Genomic DNA, 23,400 nt, shown 5'->3' with positions numbered 1-23,400 from the left:
TTATCTTCCTCCAGTATCCCCAGACTCATCTCCCCTGTTGGTGGTTTGTGGCCTCAAGCCATTTAGATTATATTCCCACAGCGGACAGGACAGTCCATATTCCCCAGTCTCAGTCCCTTGAATCTTCCCACATTAAATGTTATTTTCCACTCAGCAGCCCACCTTCCCCACCTATCCAGATCCCTTCGTATTTCCTTTGCCTCACCCCTGAATGGCCTAATACATTCCATGTAATTTACAAGAGCTGTTATAAGTCTGGTCTATCCGCCAGAGGTCAAAGGGCAGGATGTCTGAGTGAAGTTGAAGGGATTGTGGGGGATGGGGGTTTGGTGTTGGGAGGGATTGCGATGAGAGGCAAACACTGTGGGTAGCGTTGGTTGTATGGACAGTGGCCCACAGTGGTGAACAGACTATCTGGTATTTCCTGGGTTTGGTAACCCCTTGTTTCAATGATTAATCTCTTGTACTTTTTGGACAGTCAAACACCAAGTGGAAAGAGTCGAGTGGTGAATTTTCTCATTAGAAAGGGGAGTTACTGATATTTCCCCAAATGTAGTCAGGGAAAGGATGGGGCTCCGTGGTTATCTTGTGTTCCAGATCACATCAGAATACTGTCGGATCAACAAAAAACATATCAAAGGTGGAACCTAATGAAGGAAGGGGTTGATGGACTGATCTGATTGTGGTCCCTGTGTGAGAATAACCTGAACATCACGAGTGCAAATTCAGATAAAGCTTTAAACAGACCAAGTAGTTGCTGGTTTATCCTATAATTAGCTGGCTCTGTTCTCTAATAGATTTCTAAGTGGCAGCTTTAGCAATTGGGATCTAGTGTCATTTGGTTCTAAGCCAAATAGGATTACATGAAGACCGTACACACAAGGAGCGAGAGGGGAATGGGGCAAGAACTGTTTAATGAAACAGCAGAATTCAGCAAGGGAGACCTAGAGGAGGGCCTAGATTTGCAGTAGCAAATGGAAGTATTTTGGAGGCTGTAGGGGCCAGGCTGTATGAGGTGGGTGAAGTGAGCAGAGAGAGGCTGGAAAATGAGATTGAAACAAAATGGAGGAAAGAGCCAGGTAACCACAGAAGGAAAAACTGGAGATTTCTTATTTTGCTCTAGGATTATTGTAAATACTTAAATTTGAATACCTGCTACAGGGAACATTTTCCTCATGTGCTACAATGGAAGAGTCAGCTGTAATTAGTGGAGTCGTTGATTCAGAAGGTTGACTACTGTAATTGCCAGCAACACCCACATCTAATGAAAAAATATTTTAAAAAAACACACACCCAAAGGGACTCCAGCATATGGGGAAGGTGTGGAGGAAGAGGTCTTACTGTAATCAGATTACACTCCAATCTCTTCTACAGAAGACTAAACATTAAAAGCTGTTAAAGGCCAAAATTTGACTTGTCGCTATGGCCATCCGAGGCTGTTACAAAACCCAATTAAGCTTGGTGGAGGGGAAGGGGTTAAAACATGTGCCCAAGTAAATCAGATTTTATCAAGGTGACAACCTATTTTCTTACCAGAAACTTTGTATTTGACACGGCCATATGCATTGGTGTTACAATGTGCTCAGTTACTGAAGAAAAAAGGAACCAGTTCAACATCAAAATGTTTTATTTCAGCTGCAAGAACACTCAACTACAATGTTTGGAAGTTAATCTTAGACTTGGAATTCCTTTCCAAGTTCAGAGAGATGACAACATAATACTCCAATACACAAGTTGAATATCTGCAACATGGACAACAGTCCAGTCACTCCTCCCCCAGGGTGAGCTTGTCAAACAGGTACACTCCCATGCCATTCTCAGGGGCTCCCAGTCTCTTCAGGTTGGTGATGTGATCTCCAAGCTTCTTGATCATCTTCACTTGTTCATCCAAGTAGTGGCTCTCCAGGAAGTCACACAACTGGAAAAGGGAGACATTTTCATTAATGCAGCTATTGGATCAGTTTATTGAACAAATTGCTTTTCAGGCAGTCTGGATCTAGTCACTCTCCAACTTCAGGAGATCTGTCCTAATAAAAAGTGACTATTCCACAAGAATCAACTCCTGCGTCAAAACTTCCCACCATCGCTTCTTTTCAAATGTCTGCCCCTCACAAAGACTGGTACTAACATCACCGTGTCCATCAAGCTGAACAGATGGACTCTTGAGAAGGTCATTGGTGAAAGTTTCCAAATAGAATCTACCCAGTACACCATGCTTGGCAGTGAAAAGCTATTCAGAACTCAGTCTGATGTTTGAAGAATGGCACTGGCTGAGACAACCTGAAGTAATCAACAAATAAATGTTAATACCACAAGGCATTAAGGACTTACATGAGGGTCTGTCCTCTCAGTGGACAGTTTGTGCAGATCCAGCAGACTCTGGTTCACATTCTTCTCCATCTGCAGAGCTCTCTGCATTGCCTCCAGACCATTGCTCCACTCATCCTGCTCTGGCTTCTGAAAGAGCAAAACATGGAAAATTCCATGAACATCTGATGCTCTCATTGCTAAATTCATCCAAGAATTGGAGACAGTGAGATAACTGAACTAAGTACTTGTTGCTATGTGAATAGAGACCACATGCCTCATGCTCCGCCCAAAGAGGGAGAGACTGTACTGTGAACTAATGACCAAAACAAGTTTTAGATTAAAAAAAACCAATCACCAAAACATGTTAGAGAAATCACACCAAGATTAGTCACATTTGCAGCACAAGTCAGGCCATTCATCCCATCATGTGTCCTAGATCTTGGACAGAGGAATAGAAACATAGAAAATAGGAGCAGGAGTAGGCCAGGCAAGCCTGCTCCACCATTCAGTATGATCCTCTCTCCCATATTCCTGCTCTCTCCCCATACCCCTTGATGCCTTGTGTCTCGAAATCTTTCCAGTTCCTTTGTAAGTATATTTAGTGACTTGGCCTCAACAGCCTTCGATGTTAGAGAATTCCACAGGTTCATCACCCCCAGTGAAGAAATTTCTCATTTGTCCTAAATGTCCTACCCTGTATCCAGAGACTGTGACCCCTCATTCTAGACCCTCTAATTCCACTGCCCTGCCTGTAAGCATTGACATGCAAGTATTATTGGTACTTGTACCTCATACAGCATGTAAGGAGTTGTGTTTTATTACCTCATTGAACACAGTATTAATCAAGTCAGACATTTCAGTGTTTCCCTACACTATCTTGTAATAGATGCAAAGGATTTATGTCAATACCATTAATAATTAAAACCTCCACACAAGGACAACATCCTCTATAAACCCAACACTGCCTCTTCTAGTTCATGTTGATCCATTCCCCCTTGAAGAATGGTCTTTGGTCCAACTATTCCCTCATCACAACAATCTTCTTGGCTTTTGTACCTCTTATCCCTACTGGTTTCAGCAAAGTGTGTCCATACTCAAGGAATTATATTTCCACCCTGGTCTGTTCCAACATTTTGCCATTTGTAGTTTAACTGTGGCCCAGTCACTAATATTTCTCAACAGCTAACCTTGATGTCCTCCAGGACAAGACGGCCTCCACGCTGATTCTGGAATTTCATCAGTTTCTCAGCATGCTCCCGTTCCTCATGTGACTGCTCCTTGAAGAATTCAGCAAAGTGACGCAGGGCAACATCATCCCGGTCAAAGTAATAGGACTGTGGAGAGAATATTAAAAACATCATGTCAGACGAGACCTCACCTACATACAATTATTCATTATTTCACCCCCCACCCCCTTGTCAGTGAGCACTTAAAGTTTCTTTAGAGACTAGACACCATGTTGACAAGTAAAATTCAATTTACTTCACAAGATATTCAATAGCTTCCCCCTCCCCAATAAGAGGGCAAAAGATCCAATCACTCAGACAAAAGTAACAATTAAAGTCTGTGATTGAATTTCATGTCAAACTTAGGTACTGGACAAGTTGTAGCTCCATTTACTCTCCATTCTAATCTAAAATTGGTGGAGGAACAAGAGACAATTCCTTCATTCTAGTAGTTTTACACTGGAATCTACATTTAGTGTAATAAAGATCTAGGCACAGTGAAAGAATCATCACTAGGATTCTCAAGGCAAGAAAACTAGTGAGGACCTGTCAACATTTCACTGGCTACAGTCACCCCATTGAAACTGGAAATTGTCAAATGTTGACAAGCACTTGACCAGGTTTCTGCTCTTCTCTTACAAACTCAGGCAGCAGCTGAGCCAGGTTCATATATTAAACCCCTCAATAGAGTGCAGCTGCTGCAAGGAGCAGTCCAATAACATAACAAGATCACCATGTATTACACACGACCCAAAAATTGTTACCCCCTCCCTGCACCCAGGGCAGTGGCAAAAGGAATGAAATATAGTTTAAAGCCAGTGCTAAACTGGAGAAATTCTTACTACTTAGAATGCAGTGACAATTAATACAAGTCTCACCATGGAGAAGTAAACATAGGAGGAATAAAGCTCCATATTGATCTGCTTGTTGACACCATCCTCACACTCCTTGTGATAGTTCTGACACACTTGGGAACACATCTTCACTATTCCTCTATCAATACTTTTTACTGTTGCTCTAAAACTACCCTTAACCCTCACAAGCTCTTGTATTTATACTACTGGGACAGCCTGCATTGAAACGACAAATGACATCACCAATGATGATTGACAATCCCCGATAGCCACTCAGGAATCTTCCATGAATCCAGGCACCAATTAAAAAAGGAGAGGCGGTGTGGGGGAGGGATTGATAACCAGAGCCAATCAGAGCTTTGGAACAGGGGCCGGTTTGGGTGATGAGTCTTGGTGATGTCACTGGTAAAGAAAAAAAAATCTGAAAGTGTCTCTTTGTTTAAATCCCTTGGAATCATAACTTTGAATTATTTGATAATAATTTGCTATTTTCACTGAGTTGCCTTTTCATAATCTGGTCAAGTTCATTACTTGCTGGTAATTGTGACACTGAGACAATATTCAAAGCAATCAAGTAGTCTTGAGTGAATTTGCAAACCATCCATTGGTCAGAGAAATGGAAATTCCATCCCATGGATGGTGTGAATCGTCCCCAGTTCTAATATAGAGAATGGGTGTGTCTGAGGATTGGCAGCATGGGGGAATCAACTGGGCAAAGCATTGTGGGATGTGTCATTTTTAGTTTTGATTCTCATGAAATGTTGTTTGGTAAAATTCAGGATATTCAGCGAGAATGAGAGGGAGTGAAGATTACTGAATGCAATGTCACCCACACAAACATCTCCATTTGTGTCAGCTGTGGCTCAGTGGCAGCACTCTCACCTCAGAGTCAGAAGGTTGTGGGTTCAAGTCTCAATCTAGAGACTTGAGCACAAAGTCCAGGCTGACTGTGGGAGTGCTGTACTGTCAGAGGTGCCGTCTTTTGTGTGTGATACTAAATCGAGGCCTCATCTGCTCTCTCAGATGGACTTGAAAGATCCCACAGCACTATTTCGAGGAAGAGCAGGGGAGTTCTCCCCAATATCTGGACCAATATTTATCCCTCAACTAACATCACTAAAACAGATTATTTGGTCTTTATTTCATTGCTGTTTTTGGGTCCTTGCTGGAGGCAAATTGACTGCTGCATTTCTTACATTACAACAGTGACTACACCTCAAAGGTTCGACCGATGCAGCAGTCAAAGCTATCAGATAATCCACACTGACTCGTAAAATTGTGGCTCAACAATGTATGAAATGTGGTGACATTGATACCCCAAAAGTGCCTTTAGAGATCACAGTATCCTAGTATTACAGCACAAAAGGAGGCCATTCAGCCCATCGTGCCTGTACTGGCTCTTGAAAAGAACTATCCAATTAGTCCCACTCCCCTGCTCTTTCCCCCTTCAAGTAATAATCAAATTTCCTTTTGAAAATTATTAAATCTGCTTCCACCACCCGATGAGGCAATGCATTCCAGATCAGAACACTGGGAAAATAAAGTTTCTTGTCACTTCTGGTTCTTTTACCAATCACCTTAAATCTGTGTTTGCTGGTTACTAACTGGTCTGCCACTGGAAACAGTTTCCCGTCATTTACTCCATGTAAAGATATTAACGTGGAATGACTGAAGACTGCAATTCAATCACACAGCTCCTAAACTTCACTTGTAAACACTGGGTAATTACAGCATCAACATTTGATCCATTCATAGGTGTGAAAGAGACAAAGGGAGAACAAATAGGATTTGGAAAGGATGATTACAATTTGGTATGGAACACAATAGAACTACAGGCAAATTGATACATTTATGGAGGAGCTGATTGTATTGTGTTTATTAATTGATGGAACAGGGACGTGGAGTTTCAGGCAAAATATCTATTTAACTTTGTTTCAATGAAACGGTGATCCAGTCAAATTGTAATTTGTATTAACTGCACAATGGGATCAATACAAATTCATAGAGGAGCTGATTGTATTGGTTTATGAATTGATGGAACAATAGTGGTATGGAAGAGGTTAAGAGCCTTACCTATTTAACAATGTTTAAAGTTATTTGTTTTGTGCATTTATTACATCTTCCAGGAGGAAGACATTTTTTGCTGGAGTTTAGTTTGAGGTATTCCAGTACTTTACCCAATGTATTATTCATGTGGGAGCTTAATAGGGGGTTAGAAGTGGGGGTGGTGAAGACAATAAAGGGAAATAGACAAAGAAGTTGTCAGTCAATCCTATCCCCTCCCGACCGGGAATCTACACTGCCCCATCAGAGACCCCTTTGATGACAAACTAACAGTCTTTTAGGAGCAGTAATGAGTGATTTCATAAGCTACCCCAGCTAACCACTGAGGTCAGTAGCCTCTTCCTTTGAAAAGAAAAGCATCAAGACTGCTTTTCCACTGGCAGATACTATTCTTAAAATAAGATTGCCCCTTGGACTGAAATTACTACTTTACTTTCCTTGTGTTGTAACAAAATGTTACAGCAGCTGATTTTGCACCAGTGATGAGTTAAACAGCTGATAATATGCAGTACCAGTAGGAACAGGAACTTGTGTTACTGTATTGTTCTTTGCATTGAAATCAGCAGTAATCATTGAGCTGCATAAATACAATTTACACTCAAGGTAGACACAGTGGCCCCACACACCCCAGAAGAAAAAAAATTCACAGGGCAGAATCTCACCATAAAGCCAATACACAGCCCAATGCAATTTGTTATAACAACTGAATTATGTTAATCTGAAAAATAAGCAATCACTCAATTTACAAGGAGCCAAAACCCAGTCTTCTGTAACAGTTTATTTCCAGTTACTATTACTTTTCACATCAAGAGTCTAGGTCTCACAGCTCTTTGTACAAAGTCACCATTGCTACAGGATAGGGGTTCTTGACTATATAAACAAGAGTACTAAACAATCAGCTTTATCCCTGCAGTCAGTTTAATCACTCTCCCCCAGGGTGAGCTTGTCAAACAGGTACACTCCCATGCCATTCTCAGGGGCTCCCAGTCTCTTCAGGTTGGTGATGTGATCTCCAAGCTTCTTGATCATCTTCACTTGTTCATCCAAGTAGTGGGTCTCCAGGAAGTCACACAACTGGAAGAAAAGATGGAGAATAGTTATGTCCAGCAGCAGATAGCAAGGAACTTCCCCTAGAGTTTGGATTTTAATCCTCTTGGACTGGAGGATAGTCAAGTGGTGCACTTCAGATTGATGCACTATTGCACAGTAACTTTGCTCTATTAAGTGCTTAGATCCTGGGATCAGATACATTTACTTCTAATGTAGACAATAGGGCAATCTCCTTTTCCTGTCTCCCCTCACCCAAAAAAAATTTGAGCATGACACCAACAAAGCTATGAGTATGAAGATCTTTTGAATCAGCTCAAGGACAGTAAATTTCCACCACCTCCAACTTACCCAAAGGCCCACATTGAAAACTTACATGAGGGTCTGTCCTCTCAGTGGACAGTTTGTGGAGATCCAGCAGACTCTGGTTCACATCCTTCTCCATCTGCAGAGCTCTCTGCATCGCCTCCAGACCATTGCTCCACTCATCCTGCTCTGGCTTCTGAAAAGGGAATCAGGTCTCAGCCAGTTCACTTAATGGATTCAACAAAATACACAAGTATTGAAGGAAAATTGGGGTGAAAAAGCAATCAGAGGTCCATGTCACCATGAACCAATTGTCCCAAGAATATTGAATTACACCACCACAACCACTGGAGTCAAATAGTATGGATGTCTTCAAGGGGGAAGTGCTGAGGGAGACAGTAATAGATGGATGTGCTGATAGGGCAAGATGAAGGTGGGAGGCAGCTCATGTGGAGCATAAACACCAGCATAGACCAGTTGGGCCAAATGTCCTGTTTCTGTGCTGGACATTCTATGTAATTATGTGCATTGGAACAAATTGCTTTAGAAATATTTAAAATTGTTAGTTTAAGGGGAGCCATTCAGAAGGCCACTCGGTCATTAAATCAAACCTTGATGTCCTCAAAGGTGACTCGGCCCCCACGCAGATTCTGGAATTTCAGCAGTTTCTCAGCGTGCTCCCGTTCCTCATGTGACTGCTCCTTGAAGAACTCAGCAAAGTGACGCAGGGCAACATCATCCCGGTCAAAGTAATAGGACTGTGTAGAGATCAAAGAAGTAGTTGGTATCAGAATGATCATCATGGGGAATTGTACATAAAGCCAACCACAATTTTTTTTTTGTCAAGGGCTCAAGTCTCACTGAGCTTGTATGCAGATTGTTCTGAAAACTAGCACAGGCTGACTGGCTTCACTAACCTGGTAGAGTGAGATAATCTCACTCCTAGCAATCAGGAAGCTGGCTAATGGAAAATTACCAATTCAGCTTTGAACATAATCAACACAATACTTCACTTTAATCTTCACACCCAAGATTGAATTATATCTCTAGAAATTAGTGAAGAAACATAAAGACTAAGATCCTTCTTTTCACCAGTATCACAATCTCCAATCATTGGCTATTGACCAGATCTATTTTGTACAAACCAATTCAGGGGCATGACTGAAATTTGAAGCAAACCCCTTTCCACAACAACCACAAACAGCATTAACTTAGCACCTTCAACACTAAACATCAAGGCATTTCAGAGGAGAAACAGATACCAAGCAATAAGTTAGATGACTAGAAACTGTTAGCATTTGAGTGCCTTGAGAGTCAGACAGAGGTAGGAAGGCAGAGGGGTTAACAGTTACACTGAGTAGGACCAAAATGGCTGAAGGCCCTCCCACCAATAGAGCAAAGGCAGAGAGAGAAGACAGACAGGGACAAGCTGGTACTTAAAAAGTGAAGGTTTAAAACATAGAAACAGGAGTGGGACATACAGCCATTTGAGCCAACTCAATGATTTAATTAGAACATGGATCTGTACATCAACCCATCCTCCAATACCCTGACCCAACAAAAGATTTCAGTCTTGAAAGCACCAATTAATCCCCAACATCCACAGACTTTCAAGGGAGAAAGTTCTAGATTTCCAGTGCCTTTGAGGGAAAAAGTTCTTCCTCACTTCCCTTCTAAATGGGCTAGCTCTAATTTAAGATTATGACCCCTCATTGCAAGGACAATGTGGGGAAAGACTGTGGAGAGATGCAGAATAGAGGGCAAGAAATCTGAATCCCAGGCATTGAATGCAGAGTGTATTGCAAAACAACTTCAATAAAAAGCTCAGACACCAGGAAAGTGAACAATTAAGATTTAAGATATAGAATGGGGTGCAACTACTGCAAGGAAGAGAGACAGTTTGATATGACCATACAATAAATCACATTATATTACAGCTTTAAAAAGACATTCACCATCCATCAATCAATCAATTGGGGGGAGGGGGCAGACAAGAGGAAAGGCAATAGATGAGTTGGAGAAAACAGAATTTTGTAATTTCACATTAGAGTCTCCAATGTGAAGGGGTCAAAGAAACAAAACTCACCATAGAGAGATAAACATAGGAGGAATAGAGCTCCATATTGATCTGCTTGTTGACACCATCCTCACACTCCTTGTGATAGTTCTGACACACTTGGGAAGCCATCTTTAAATTAACTTTAACAAAACTAAACAACTCTGTTGAAACAAGAAACTGAAAAATAGCCACCCAAAGCTCCATATTTATACTGCTGGTTAATCCGGGGCGTGGCAGCCTAGATGATGAGTGACAGTTGGCAATACCCAATCAGAAATTACATCCTCTCTCAGAACACCAATCGAGAAAAGGGAGGAGGGGAGATGACACCCAGAGCCAGTCAGAACTTTGAAGGAGGAACATCATTGGCTGACAATTCAATAAAGATCCAATTGCTCTGACTTTCCTCAAACTGGAAAATCTGTTTCCGTGACCGGTGGGCACCGCAGGGACTGGAGTGCATCCTGGATCGATGTAATAAAATTATCAAATGACACTTATTTTGGGTTTATTGATTTACTGCACATAAACACAACCAAACCCCCCCTCCCCTTCTTATAAAAGGGGGGGCCTAAAACACAAAAAAAGAAAGGAAAAAAAAAGTTAAAAAAACATGTCTGCTCTTCTATCCCACACTCCAAAGAAAAAAAAATCTGATAGTGACCATATTATTGACCATAATCGACCTTTCTTTGATGGACCAATAAGGGAGACTCTGGGTTGCCCCAGGGTCACCAAACATAAACCATCACAAGTGGCCCTCTCAGGGCACCACGAATATTGGATGGTCCAATCAAACTGAAAAGATGCCAAAATAAGCATCAAGTGCCACCAAAAACAACAGGATACCTTCCCAATTAAATCAGGATTCTATTATTGATGTCCACAAGACAGTCTATACCCTGCGGTGCCCACCGGTCGCGGAAGGCATCAAGCGTAACGGTGGACACCACATGCTCCCTCTCCAGGGCCACCCGGGCACTTGACCATAATGGACCAAATTGTCAATTAGTGGATCTGCCCCCATCCCATCGGTTATGGTCACTGATAGTGACGGTTCAAAGATCCAGAACCACAGGTTTAATTGTTGTTTGCGGGTCAGTGTCTTTGAATAATTCTGGATGGGTCCGTGAGTTGATTATTTGGCAGGTAGCTGCGGGTTTGAGACAACATCCAAACAGATCAGAGCCTGTGAACAGCAACCAACAGCGAGTCAGGCGAATGGAAAGTGGGTGTGATGAATGTGTCAAACACAAGTTCTTCGATACTCCATCAATTCTAGGGTCAGTGAGCATCTGTACACACATCGGCTGGAAAGTGAAGGGGACCACGGCATGTTGAGTTCTTGTTTTGTCATCATGAAATTTTACAAACAATAAATTGCAGAGCAGTGCACGGGGAAGAGACTGTGGATCATTGACTGATCCCTAAAACTGAAAGCTCCAAGTCAGCCACTGTCAAATATTTATCTCAGTCATCTGTACATTCCCCACGTTATCTTCCTCCAGTATCCCCAGACTCATCTCCCCTGTTGGTGGCTCGTGGCCTCGAGCCATTTAGATTATATTCCCACTGCGGACAGGACAGTCCATATTCCCCAGTCTAAGTCCCTTGAATCTTCCCACATTAAATGTTATTTTCCACTCAGCTGCCCACCTTCCCCACCTATCCAGATCCCTTCGTATTTCCTTTGCCTCACCCCTGAATGGCCTAATACATTCCATGTAATTTACAAGAGCTGTTATAAGTCTGGTCTATCCGCCAGAGGTCAAAGGGCAGAATGTCTGAGTGAAGTGCAAGGGATTGGGGGGTTGGTGGGGATTTGGTGTTGGGAGGGATTGCAGTTAGAAGCAAACACTGTGGGTAGCGTTGGTTGTTTGGACAGTGGCCCACAGTGGTGAACAGACTATCTGGTATTTCCTGGGTTTGGTAACCCCTTGTTTCAATGATTAATCTCTTGTACTTTTTGGACAGTCAAACACCAAGTGGAAAGAGTCGAGTGGTGAATTTTCTCATTAGAAAGGGGAGTTACTGATATTTCCCTAAATGCGGTCAGGGAAGGATGGGGCTCAGTGGATAGCGTGTTCCAGATCACATCACATCAGAATACGGTCGGATCAACAAGAAACAGGCTAAAAAAAAAACATGTCAAAGGTGGAACCTCGTGAAGGAAAGATGAAGCAACGAAAAGTGGGGTTGATGGACTGATCTGATTGTGGTCCCTGTGTGAGAATAACCTGAACATCACTAGTGCAAATTCAGATAAAGCTTTAAACAGACCAAGTAGTTGGTGGTTTATCCTATAATTAGCTGACTCTGTTCTCTAATAGATTTCTAAGTGGCAGCTTTAGCAATTGGGATCTAGTGTCATTTGGTTCTAAGCCAAATAGGATTACATGAAGACCGTACACACAAGGAGCAAGAGGGGAATGGGGCAAGAACTGTTTAATAAAACAGCAGAATTCAGCAAGGGAGACCTAGAGGAGGGCCCAGATTTGCAGTAGCAAATGGAAGTATTTTGGAGGCTGTGGGGTCCAGGCTGTAAGAGGTGGGTGAAGTGAGCAGAGAGAGGCTGGGAAAGGAGATTGAAACAAAATAGTATGAGCTGAAAATGGAAGATAGAGCCAGGTCACCATAGAAGGAAAAACTGGAGATTTCTTATTTTGCTCTAGGATTATTGTAAATACTTAAATTTGAATACATGCTACAGGGAACACTTTCCTCATGTGCTACAATGGAAGGGTCAGCCGTAATTAGTGGGGTTGTTTATTCAGAAGGTTGACTACTGTAATCACCAGCAACACCCACATCTAACAAACAAATAAAAAAAACACACACCAAAAGGGATTCAAGCATACAGGGAAGGTGTGGAGCAAGAGGTCTTACTGTAATCAGATTACACTCCAGTCTCTTCTACAGAAGGATAAATAATAAAAGCTGTTGAAGGCCAAAATTTGACTTGTCGCTATGGCCATCCGAGACTGCTACAAAACCCAATTAAGCCTGTTGGAGGGGAAGGGGTTAAAACACCCATGCGCCCAAACAAATCAGATTTTATTAAGGTGACAAAAAAAAGTTTCTGGTAAGAAAATAGGTTATTTGACACAAGGCCATATGCATTGGTGTTACAATGTGCTCAGTTACTGAGAAGAAAAAAAAGGAACCAGTTCAACATCAAAATGTTTTATTTCAGCTGCAAGAATACTCAACTACAATGTTTGGAAGTTAATCTTAGACTTGGAATTCCATTCCCAGTTCAGAGAGATGACAACATAACACTTCAATACACAAGTTGAATATCTGCAACATGGACAACAGTCCAGTCACTCCTCCCCCAGGGTGAGCTTGTCAAACAGGTACACTCCCATGCCATTCTCAGGGGCTCCCAGTCTCTTCAGGTTGGTGATGTGATCTCCAAGCTTCTTGATCATCTTCACTTGTTCATCCAAGTAGTGGCTCTCCAGGAAGTCACACAACTGGGAAAGGGAGATATTTTCATTAAGGCAGCTATTTGACCACATTGCTTTTCAGGATCTAGTCACATTAGAATTGAAGTAGGAGACAGAAAGTTGCCATTACACAAGTCAACTCCTACTCCAAACCATCCCACCGGGCTTTGTTTCCAGATCTCTGTTCGATATCTGCCCCTCACCAAAACCAGTACTAATTGTAAGGTGTCCATTAAGTTGAACAAACAGATTTACTAATGAGAATTTCATTACTGAAAATCATCCAATTGAATCAATCCAGTACATCAGGCTTTAGAAGTGAAAAGCCATTGGACAGAATTTGGTCTGATGTTTGAAGGATGGCACTGGCTTAGACAACCTGAAGTTATGAAATATATATTAATACCACAAGGCATTAGAAACTTACATGAGGGTCTGTCCTCTCAGTGGACAGTTTGTGCAGATCCAGCAGACTCTGGTTCACATTCTTCTCCATCTGCAGAGCTCTCTGCATCACCTCCAGACCATTGCTCCACTCATCCTGCTCGGGCTTCTGAAAGTTCAGAAGATGTAAAATTCCATGAACATCTGGTGATCTCATTGCTAACTTCATGCAAGAATTGGAGTTATGGAGATTAGTTTATACTCCAGATAACTGAACAAAGAAAGATGAGAAATCACCAAAACAAGAAGTCACACCAAGATTAGTTACACAACAGCACAAAACAGGCCATTCAGCCAATCATGTGTCCTAGATTTGACAGAGGAATCTAAATTAATTCCACTCCCCTACCTGTAAGCATAGACATGCAAGTATTATTGGTACTTGTACCTCCTACAACATGAAAGGAGTTATGTTTTATTCTCATTGATTAATACATTAATATCAAGTCAGACATTTCAATGTTTCCCTACTTATCTTGAGGCAAAGGATGTATGACAATGTTATATTAATACAACCACAGAAGGACAATATCCTCTATAAACCCAATATTGCCACTTTCTCAACTTCATGTTCATCTACTCTGCCCCTTGAGAAATGGTCTTTGGTGAAAGGTCAAACTAGTCCCTCATCACAACAATCTTCTTGGCTTTTGTACCTCTTATCCCTATTGGTTTTAGCAAATTGCACTCAAGGAATTATATTTCCACCTGGTCTGTTCCTCCAATGTCCTGCCATATGTGGTTTTCAACTGTGGTCCAGTCACTAATATTTCTCCACAGCTAACCTTGATATCCTCAAAGACAATACAGCCGCCACGTCGATTCTGGAATTTCATCAGTTTCTCAGTGTGCTCCCGTTTCTCATGCGACTGCTCCTTCAAAAACTTGGCGAAGTGACGGAGGGCAACATCATCCCGGTCAAAGTAATAGGACTGTGGAGAGAATATTGAAAACAGCATCATGTCAGACCTAGATCTCACCTACATACAATTCATGCTCAAAGTTTTAGAAATTAGATAGCATTTGTTTACTAGTAAAATTCAATTTACTTCACAACATGGTCAATAGCTTCCCCCTCCCCAATAGGATAATGAATGGATCAGAGAAAAGTAGCAATTAAGGTCAGGGATTACATTTCATCTCAACTCAAACTTCACTTCTGAGCCAGTGGTACCCCATTTACTCTCCATACTAATCTAAAATTAGTGGAGGAATAAGGGACAATTACTCCATTTCCCAGCAGTTTTACACTGGACAATCATTTAGTGTAATAGAGATCTAGGAACAGTGAAGAAAGCTTCATTACTAGGAGTCTCAAGGCAAGAAAACTAGTGAGGACCTGTCAACATTTCACTGACTGCAGTCACCCCATTGAAACTGAAATTGGACAAATGCTGACAAGCACTTGACCAGGTTTCTGCATTTGTTCCAAACTCAGGCAGCAGCTCAGCCAGGAGTATATTAAACCCCTCAATAGAGTGCAGCTGCTGCAAGGAGCAGTCCATTAACTCAACAAGATTATCCTGTATTACACACTGGAAGTACTCACTGGCCAAAGCTTTGTCTTCCAAGGGAGGTGGAAAAAAATCAAGAGAAACACATTTTAGAGCCAGTTTATTGAACAGGAGAAATTCCAACTACTTAGAATGCAGTGGCAATTAATAAAAGACTCACCATGGAGAGGTAAACATAGGAGGAATAGAGCTCCATATTGATCTGCTTGTTGACACCATCCTCACACTCCTTGTGGTAGTTCTGACACACTTGGGAGGCCATTGTCACTATTTCAATATTAACACTTTCAACTATTGCTCAAAAAGTTCTAGAACTAACCTCTTCACTCACAAGCTCTTTGTATTTATACTACTGGGACGGCCTGCATTTTGGTCAGCAATGACAGCACCAATGATCGCCAATCAGGAATCGTCCATTTAACCAATTAACAGAGAGGCAGTGTGGGGAGGGGTTGATACCCAGAGCCAATCAGAGGTTTGGAATAAAGGCCGATTTGGATAATCAGTCTCGGTGATGTCACTGCTTTTGGGGTCTTTGACTTCCCTCAAATTTGAAAGTTTCTCTTTGTTTCAATCTCTCGGAATGACAACTTTGAATTATTTGATCATAATTTGATATTTTCACCGAAGTGGCTTTTCATAATCTGGTCAAGTTTATTACTTGTAAGTAATTGTGACGCTGAGACAATATTCAGAGGAATCAAGTAGTCTTGAGTGAATTTGCAAACCAACCATTGGACAGAGAAATGGAAATTCCATCCCATGGATGGTGTGAATCGTCCCCAGTTCTAATATAGAGAATGGGTGTGTCTGAGGATTGGCAGCATGGGGGCATCAACTGGGCAAAGCATTGTGGGATGTGTCATTTTTAGTTTTGATTCTCATGAAATGTTGTTTGGTAAAATTCAGGATATTCAGCGAGAATGAGAGGGAGTGAAGATTACTGAATTCAATGTCACCCACACAAACATCTCCATTTGTGTCAGCTGTGGCTCAGTGGCAGCACTCTCACCTCAGAGTCAGAAGGTTGTGGGTTCAAGTCCCAATCCATAGACTTGAGCACAAAGTCTAGACTGACTAAGGGAGTGCTGCACTGTCAGAGGTGCCGTCTTTTGGATGTGATATTAAATCGAGGCCTCATCTGCCCTCTCATGTGGATGTAAAAGATCCCACAGCACTATTTCAAGGAAGAGCAGGGGAGTTCTCCCCAATGTCTGGACCAATATTTATCCCTCAACTAACATCACTAAAACAGATTATCAGGTCAATATTTCATTGCTGTTTTTGGGTCCTTGCTGGAGGCAAATTGACTGCTGCATTTCTTACATTACAACAGTGACTACACCTCAAAGGTTCGACCGATGCAGCAGTCACAGCTATCAGATAATCCACACTGACTCGTAAAATTGTGGCTCAACAACGTATGAAATGTGGTGACATTGATACCCCAAAAGTGCCTTTAGAGATCATAGTATCCTAGTATTACAGCACAAAAGGAGGCCATTCAGCCCATCGTGCCTATACTGGCTCTTTGAAAGAGCTATCCAATTAGTCCCACTCCCCTGCTCTTTCCCCCTTCAAGTAATAATCAAATTTCCTTTTGAAAATTATTAAATCTGCTTCCACCACCCGATGAGGCAATGCATTCCAGATCAGAACACTGGGAAAATAAAGTTTCTTGTCACTTCTGGTTCTTTTACCAATCACCTTAAATCTGTGTTTGCTGGTTACTAACTGGTCTGCCACTGGAAACAGTTTCCCCTTATTTACTCCATGTAAAGATATTAACGTGGAATGACTGAAGACTGCAATTCAATCACACAGCTCCTAAACTTCACTTGTAAACACTGGGTAATTACAGCATCAACATTTGATCCATTCATAGGTGTGAAAGAGACAAAGGGAGAACAAATAGGATTTGGAAAAGATGATTACAATTTGGTATGGAACACAATAGAACTACAGGCAAATTGATACATTTATGGAGGAGCTGATTGTATTGTGTTTATTAATTGATGGAACAGGGACGTGGAGTTTCAGGCAAAATATCTATTTAACTTTGTTTCAATGAAACGGTGATCCAGTCAAATTGTAATTTGTATTAACTGCACAATGGGATCAATACAAATTCATAGAGGAGCTGATTGTATTGGTTTATGAATTGATGGAACAATAGCAGTATGGAAGAGGTTAAGAGCCTTACCTATTTAACAATGTTTAAAGTTATTTGTTTTGTGCATTTATTACATCTTCCAGGAGGAAAACATTTTTTGCTGGAGTTTAGTTTGAGGTATTCCAGTACTTTACCCAATGTATTATTCATGTGGGAGCTTAATAGGGGGTTAGAAGTGGGGGTGGTGAAGACAATAAAGGGAAATAGACGAAGAAGTTGTCAGTCAATCCTATCCCCTCCCGACCGGGAATCTACACTGCCCCATCAGAGACCCCTTTGATGACAAACTAACAGTCTTTTAGGAGCAGTAATGAGTGATTTCATAAGCTACCCCAGCTAACCCCTGAGGTCAGTAGCCTCTTCCTTTGAAAAGAAAAGCATCAAGACTGCTTTTCCACTGGCAGATACTATTCTTAAAATAAGATTGCCCCTTGGACTGAAATTACTAGTTTACTTTCCTTGTGTTGTAACAAAATGTTACAGCAGCTGATTTTGCACCAGTGATGAGTTAAACAGCTGATAATATGCAGTACCAGTAGGAACAGGAACTTGTGTTACTGTATTGTTCTTTGCATTGAAATCAGCAGTAATCATTGAGCTGCATAAATACAATTTACACTCAAGGTAGACACAGTGGCCCCACACACCCCAGAAGAAAAAAAATTCACAGGGCAGAATCTCACCATAAAGCCAATACACAGCCCAATGCAATTTGTTATAACAACTGAATTATGTTAATCTGAAAAATAAGCAATCACTCAATTTACAAGGAGCCAAAACCCAGTCTTCTGTAACAGTTTATTTCCAGTTACTATTACTTTTCACATCAAGAGTCTAGGTCTCACAGCTCTTTGTACAAAGTCACCATTGCTACAGGATAGGGGTTCTTGACTATATAAACAGGAGAACTAAACAATCAGCTTTATCCCTGCAGTCAGTTTAATCACTCTCCCCCAGGGTGAGCTTGTGAAACAGGTACACTCCCATGCCATTCTCAGGGGCTCCCAGTCTCTTCAGGTTGGTGATGTGATCTCCAAGCTTCTTGATCATCTTCACTTGTTCATCCAAGTAGTGGGTCTCCAGGAAGTCACACAACTGGAAGAAAAGATGGAGAATAGTTATGTCCAGCAGCAGATAGCAAGGAACTTCCCCTAGAGTTTGGATTTTAATCCTCTTGGACTGGAGGATAGTCAAGTGGTGCACTTCAGATTGATGCACTATTGCACAGTAACTTTGCTCTATTAAGTGCTTAGATCCTGGGATCAGATACATTTACTTCTAATGTAGACAATAGGGCAATCTCCTTTTCCTGTCTCCCCTCACCCAAAAAAATTTGAGCATGACACCAACAAAGCTATGAGTATGAAGATCTTTTGAATCAGCTCAAGGACAGTAAATTTCCACCACCTCCAACTTACCCAAAGGCCCACATTGAAAACTTACATGAGGGTCTGTCCTCTCAGTGGACAGTTTGTGGAGATCCAGCAGACTCTGGTTCACATCCTTCTCCATCTGCAGAGCTCTCTGCATCGCCTCCAGACCATTGCTCCACTCATCCTGCTCTGGCTTCTGAAAAGGGAATCAGGTCTCAGCCAGTTCACTTAATGGATTCAACAAAATACACAAGTATTGAAGGAAAATTGGGGTGAAAAAGCAATCAGAGGTCCATGTCACCATGAACCAATTGTCCCAAGAATATTGAATTACACCACCACAACCACTGGAGTCAAATAGTATCGATGTCTTTAAGGGGGAAGTGCTGAGGGAGACAGTAATAGATGGATGTGCTGATAGGGCAAGATGAAGGTGGGAGGCAGCTCATGTGGAGCAGAAACACCAGCATAGACCAGTTGGGCCAAATGTCCTGTTTCTGTGCTGGACATTCTATGTAATTATGTGCATTGGAACAAATTGCTTTAGAAATATTTAAAATTGTTAGTTTAAGGGGAGCCATTCAGAAGGCCACTCGGTCATTAAATCAAACCTTGATGTCCTCAAAGGTGACTCGGCCCCCACGCTGATTCTGGAATTTCAGCAGTTTCTCAGCGTGCTCCCGTTCCTCATGTGACTGCTCCTTGAAGAACTCAGCAAAGTGACGCAGGGCAACATCATCCTGGTCAAAGTAATAGGACTGTGTAGAGATCAAAGAAGTAGTTGGTATCAGAATGATCATCATGGGGAATTGTACATAAAGCCAACCACAATTTTTTTTTTGTCAAGGGCTCAAGTCTCACTGAGCTTGTATGCAGATGGTTCTGAAAACTAGCACAGGCTGACTGGCTTCACTAACCTGGTAGAGTGAGATAATCTCACTCCTAGCAATCAGGAAGCTGGCTAATGGAAAATTACCAATTCAGCTTTGAACATAATCAACACAATACTTCACTTTAATCTTCACACCCAAGATTGAATTATATCTCTAGAAATTAGTGAAGAAACATAAAGACTAAGATCCTTCTTTTCACCAGTATCACAATCTCCAATCATTGGTTATTGACCAGATCTATTTTGTACAAACCAATTCAGGGGCATGACTGAAATTTGAAGCAAACCCCTTTCCACAACAACCACAAACAGCATTAACTTAGCACCTTCAACACTAAACATCAAGGCATTTCAGAGGAGAAACAGATCCCAAGCAATAAGTTAGATGACTAGAAACTGTTAGCATTTGAGTGCCTTGAGAGTCAGACAGAGGTAGGAAGGCAGAGGGGTTAACAGTTACACTGAGTAGGACCAAAATGGCTGAAGGCCCTCCCACCAATAGAGCAAAGGCAGAGAGAGAAGACAGACAGGGACAAGTTGGTACTTAAAAAGTGAAGGTTAGGAACATAGAAACAGGAGTGGGACATACAGCCATTTGAGCCAACTCAATGATTTAATTAGAACATGGATCTGTACATCAACCCATCCTTCAATACCCTGACCCAACAAAAGATTTCAGTCTTGAAAGCACCAATTAATCCCCAACATCCACAGACTTTCAAGGGAGAAAGTTCTAGATTTCCAGTGCCTTTGAGGGAAAAAGTTCTTCCTCACTTCCCTTCTAAATGGGCTAGCTCTAATTTAAGATTATGACCCCTCATTGCAAGGAGAATGTGGGGAAAGACTGTGGAGAGATGCAGAATAGAGGGTAAGAAATCTGAATCCCAGGCATTGAATGCAGAGTGCATTGCAAAACAACTTCAATAAAAAGCTCAGACACCAGGAAAGTGAACAATTAAGATTTAAGATATAGAATGGGGTGCAACTACTGCAAGGAAGAGAGACAGTTTGATATGACCATACAATAAATCACATTATATTACAGCTTTAAAAAGACACTCACCATCCATCAATCAATTGTGGGGGGGGGGGGGCAGACAAGAGGAAAGGCAATAGATGAGTTGGAGAAAACAGAATTTTGTAATTTCACATTAGAGTCTCCAATGTGAAGGGGTCAAAGAAACAAAACTCACCATAGAAAGATAAACATAGGAGGAATAGAGCTCCATATTGATCTGCTTGTTGACACCATCCTCACACTCCTTGTGATAGTTCTGACACACTTGGGAAGCCATCTTTAAATTAACTTTAACAAAACTAAACAACTCTGTTGAAACAAGAAACTGAAAAACAGCCACCCAAAGCTCCATATTTATACTGCTGGTTAATCCGGGGCGTGGCAGCCTAGATGATGAGTGACAGTTGGCAATACCCAATCAGAAATTACATCCTCTCTCAGAACACCAATCAAGAAAAGGGAGGAGGGGAGATGACACCCAGAGCCAATAAAGATCCAATTGCTCTGACTTTCCTCAAACTGGAAAATCTGTTTCCGTGACCGGTGGGCACCGCAGGGACTGGAGTGCATCCTGGATCGATGTAATAAAATTATAAAATGACACTTATTTTGGGTTTATTGATTTACTGCACATAAACACACCCAACCCCCCTCCCCTTCTTATAAAAGGGGGGGCCTAAAACACAAAAAAAGAAAGGAAAAAAAAAGTTAAAAAAACATGTCTGCTCTTCTATCCCACACTCCAAAGAAAAAAAAATCTGATAGTGACCATATTATTGACCATAATCGACCTTTCTTTGATGGACCAATAAGGGAGGTTCTGGGTTGCCCCAGGGTCACCAAACATAAACCATCACAAGTGGCCCTCTCAGGGCACCACTAATATTGGATGGTCCAATCAAACTGAAAAGATGCCAAAATAAGCATCAAGTGCCACGAAAAACAACAGGATACTTTCCCAATTAAATCAGGATTCTATTATTGATGTCCACAAGACAGTCTATACCCTGCGGTGCCCACCGGTCGCGGAAGGCATCAAGCGTAACGGTGGACACCACATGCTCCCTCTCCGGGGCCACCCGGGCACTTGACCATAATGGACCAAATTGTCAATTGGTGGATCTGCCCCATCCCATCGGTTATGGTCACTGATAGTGACGGTTCAAAGATCCAGAACCACAGGTTTAATTGTTGTTTGCGGGTCAGTGTCTTTGAATAATTCTGGATGGGTCCGTGAGTTGGTTATTTGGCAGGTAGCTGCGGGTTTGAGGCAACATCCAAACAGATCAGAGCCTGTGAACAGCAACCAACAGCGAGTCAGGCGAATGGAAAGTGGGTGTGATGAATGTGTCAAACACAAGTCCTTCGATACTCCATCAATTCTAGGGTCAGTGAGCATCTGTACACACATCGGCTGGAAAGTGAAGGGGACCACGGCATGTTGAGTTCTTGTTTTGTCATCATGAAATTTTACAAACAATAAATTGCAGAGCAGTGCACGGGGAAGAGACTGTGGACCATTGACTGATCCCTAAAACTGAAAGCTCTCAGTCAGCCACTCTAGCAAATATTTATCTCAGTCATCTGTACATTCCCCACGTTATCTTCCTCCAGTATCCCCAGACTCATCTCCCCTGTTGGTGGCTTGTGTCCTCAAGCCATTTAGATTATATTCCCACTGTGGACAGGACAGTCCATATTCCTCAGTCTCATTCCCTTGAATTTTCCCACATTAAATGCTATTATCCACTCAGCAGCCCACCTTCCCCACCTATCCAGATCCCTTCGTTTCCCTTTGCCTCACCCCTGAAAAGTCGAGTATATTCAACGTAGTTTACAAGTGCTGTGATAAGTCTGGTCTATCCGCCAGAGGTTAAAGGGCAGGATGTTTGAGTCAAGCTGAATGGATTGGGTGGGGGGATTGCAGTGAGAGGCAAACACTGTGTAACGCTGATTGTGTAGATATTGACCCACAGTTGTGAACAGACTATCTGATATTTTCTGTGTTTGGTAACCCCCTGTCTCAATGATTAATCTCTCTTGCTGTTTCACTGTCCAGGCAAAAAGTACAAATGGAAAGAGACGGGGAGAATGGTGAAACTTATCCATTGGAAATGATTCCGAGATCAGAATTACTGACGTTTCTCTAAATCCGGTCAGGGAAGGATGGAGCTCCGGCTCCTGCTAAGGTGATGGGCAGGAGTACCTTGCACTGCAACCTTTGTGAAGGTGCTCATAGTGGGTTCGATCTAACCAACTGGCTTACTGAGCCACTTCTGAGAGCAGCGAAGAGACAACTACATTCGTCTGTGAATGGATTCACCTCGATGCTGGACTGGGTAAGGATGGCAGGTTTCCTTTCCCCTAAAAGATTAGTGAACGGGGTGGAATTTTAATAATCCAACAGCTTCATAGTCACTTTATACCAGCTTTCTAATTTCAAAAATTTGAATTAATTGCGTGGATTACTCGTCTAGTAACAAGTACTGGACTACTGTACCCCTACAACAGCTTGAAACAAGGCACCTTTGAAGACCACAGAGAGGGAGATGGTGCAGGATAAAATTCCACACCTATTGTGAAAAAAACCTCAGCTCCCACTACCCCCTGGTATTTGGAATTTTAATGGCAGGTTTTAGTTGTACAATACTGATGGGAAGGTTGCAGATCC

The 23,400-nt window shown here is 41.9% G+C and overlaps 4 protein-coding genes across 4 annotated transcripts; all 4 read right to left on the bottom strand.

The window, feature by feature from the left end:
• Window positions 1-1,140: 1,140 nt before the first annotated feature.
• Window positions 1,141-4,547, bottom strand: LOC137305535 (ferritin heavy chain, oocyte isoform-like). Its single transcript, XM_067974395.1, has 4 exons — window positions 4,415-4,547; window positions 3,498-3,644; window positions 2,332-2,457; window positions 1,141-1,918 (listed from the first exon to the last, which is right to left on the bottom strand). The coding sequence occupies exons 1-4, from the start codon at window positions 4,514-4,516 to the stop codon at window positions 1,766-1,768; spliced, it is 528 nt and encodes a 175-aa protein (XP_067830496.1). The 5' UTR covers window positions 4,517-4,547; the 3' UTR covers window positions 1,141-1,765.
• Window positions 4,548-7,217: 2,670 nt separating this feature from the next.
• LOC137305528 (ferritin heavy chain B-like) lies at window positions 7,218-10,017 on the bottom strand. The gene is made up of 4 exons (XM_067974389.1): window positions 9,894-10,017; window positions 8,419-8,565; window positions 7,878-8,003; window positions 7,218-7,528 (listed from the first exon to the last, which is right to left on the bottom strand). Exons 1-4 carry the CDS (start codon window positions 9,993-9,995, stop codon window positions 7,373-7,375), a joined length of 531 nt encoding a protein of 176 aa, XP_067830490.1. The 5' UTR covers window positions 9,996-10,017; the 3' UTR covers window positions 7,218-7,372.
• Window positions 10,018-12,992: 2,975 nt separating this feature from the next.
• LOC137305335 (ferritin heavy chain, oocyte isoform-like) lies at window positions 12,993-15,611 on the bottom strand. Its single transcript, XM_067974177.1, has 4 exons — window positions 15,434-15,611; window positions 14,545-14,691; window positions 13,743-13,868; window positions 12,993-13,342 (listed from the first exon to the last, which is right to left on the bottom strand). Exons 1-4 carry the CDS (start codon window positions 15,533-15,535, stop codon window positions 13,190-13,192), a joined length of 528 nt encoding a protein of 175 aa, XP_067830278.1. The 5' UTR covers window positions 15,536-15,611; the 3' UTR covers window positions 12,993-13,189.
• Window positions 15,612-18,227: 2,616 nt separating this feature from the next.
• Window positions 18,228-21,035, bottom strand: LOC137305529 (ferritin heavy chain B-like). The gene is made up of 4 exons (XM_067974390.1): window positions 20,905-21,035; window positions 19,431-19,577; window positions 18,890-19,015; window positions 18,228-18,541 (listed from the first exon to the last, which is right to left on the bottom strand). Exons 1-4 carry the CDS (start codon window positions 21,004-21,006, stop codon window positions 18,386-18,388), a joined length of 531 nt encoding a protein of 176 aa, XP_067830491.1. The 5' UTR covers window positions 21,007-21,035; the 3' UTR covers window positions 18,228-18,385.
• Window positions 21,036-23,400: the final 2,365 nt, after the last annotated feature.

This window comes from Heptranchias perlo, chromosome 40 (assembly GCF_035084215.1).
Source record: "Heptranchias perlo isolate sHepPer1 chromosome 40, sHepPer1.hap1, whole genome shotgun sequence".
Taxonomy (NCBI): domain Eukaryota; kingdom Metazoa; phylum Chordata; class Chondrichthyes; order Hexanchiformes; family Hexanchidae; genus Heptranchias; species Heptranchias perlo.
This window is presented reverse-complemented; position numbering and strand designations above follow the sequence as displayed.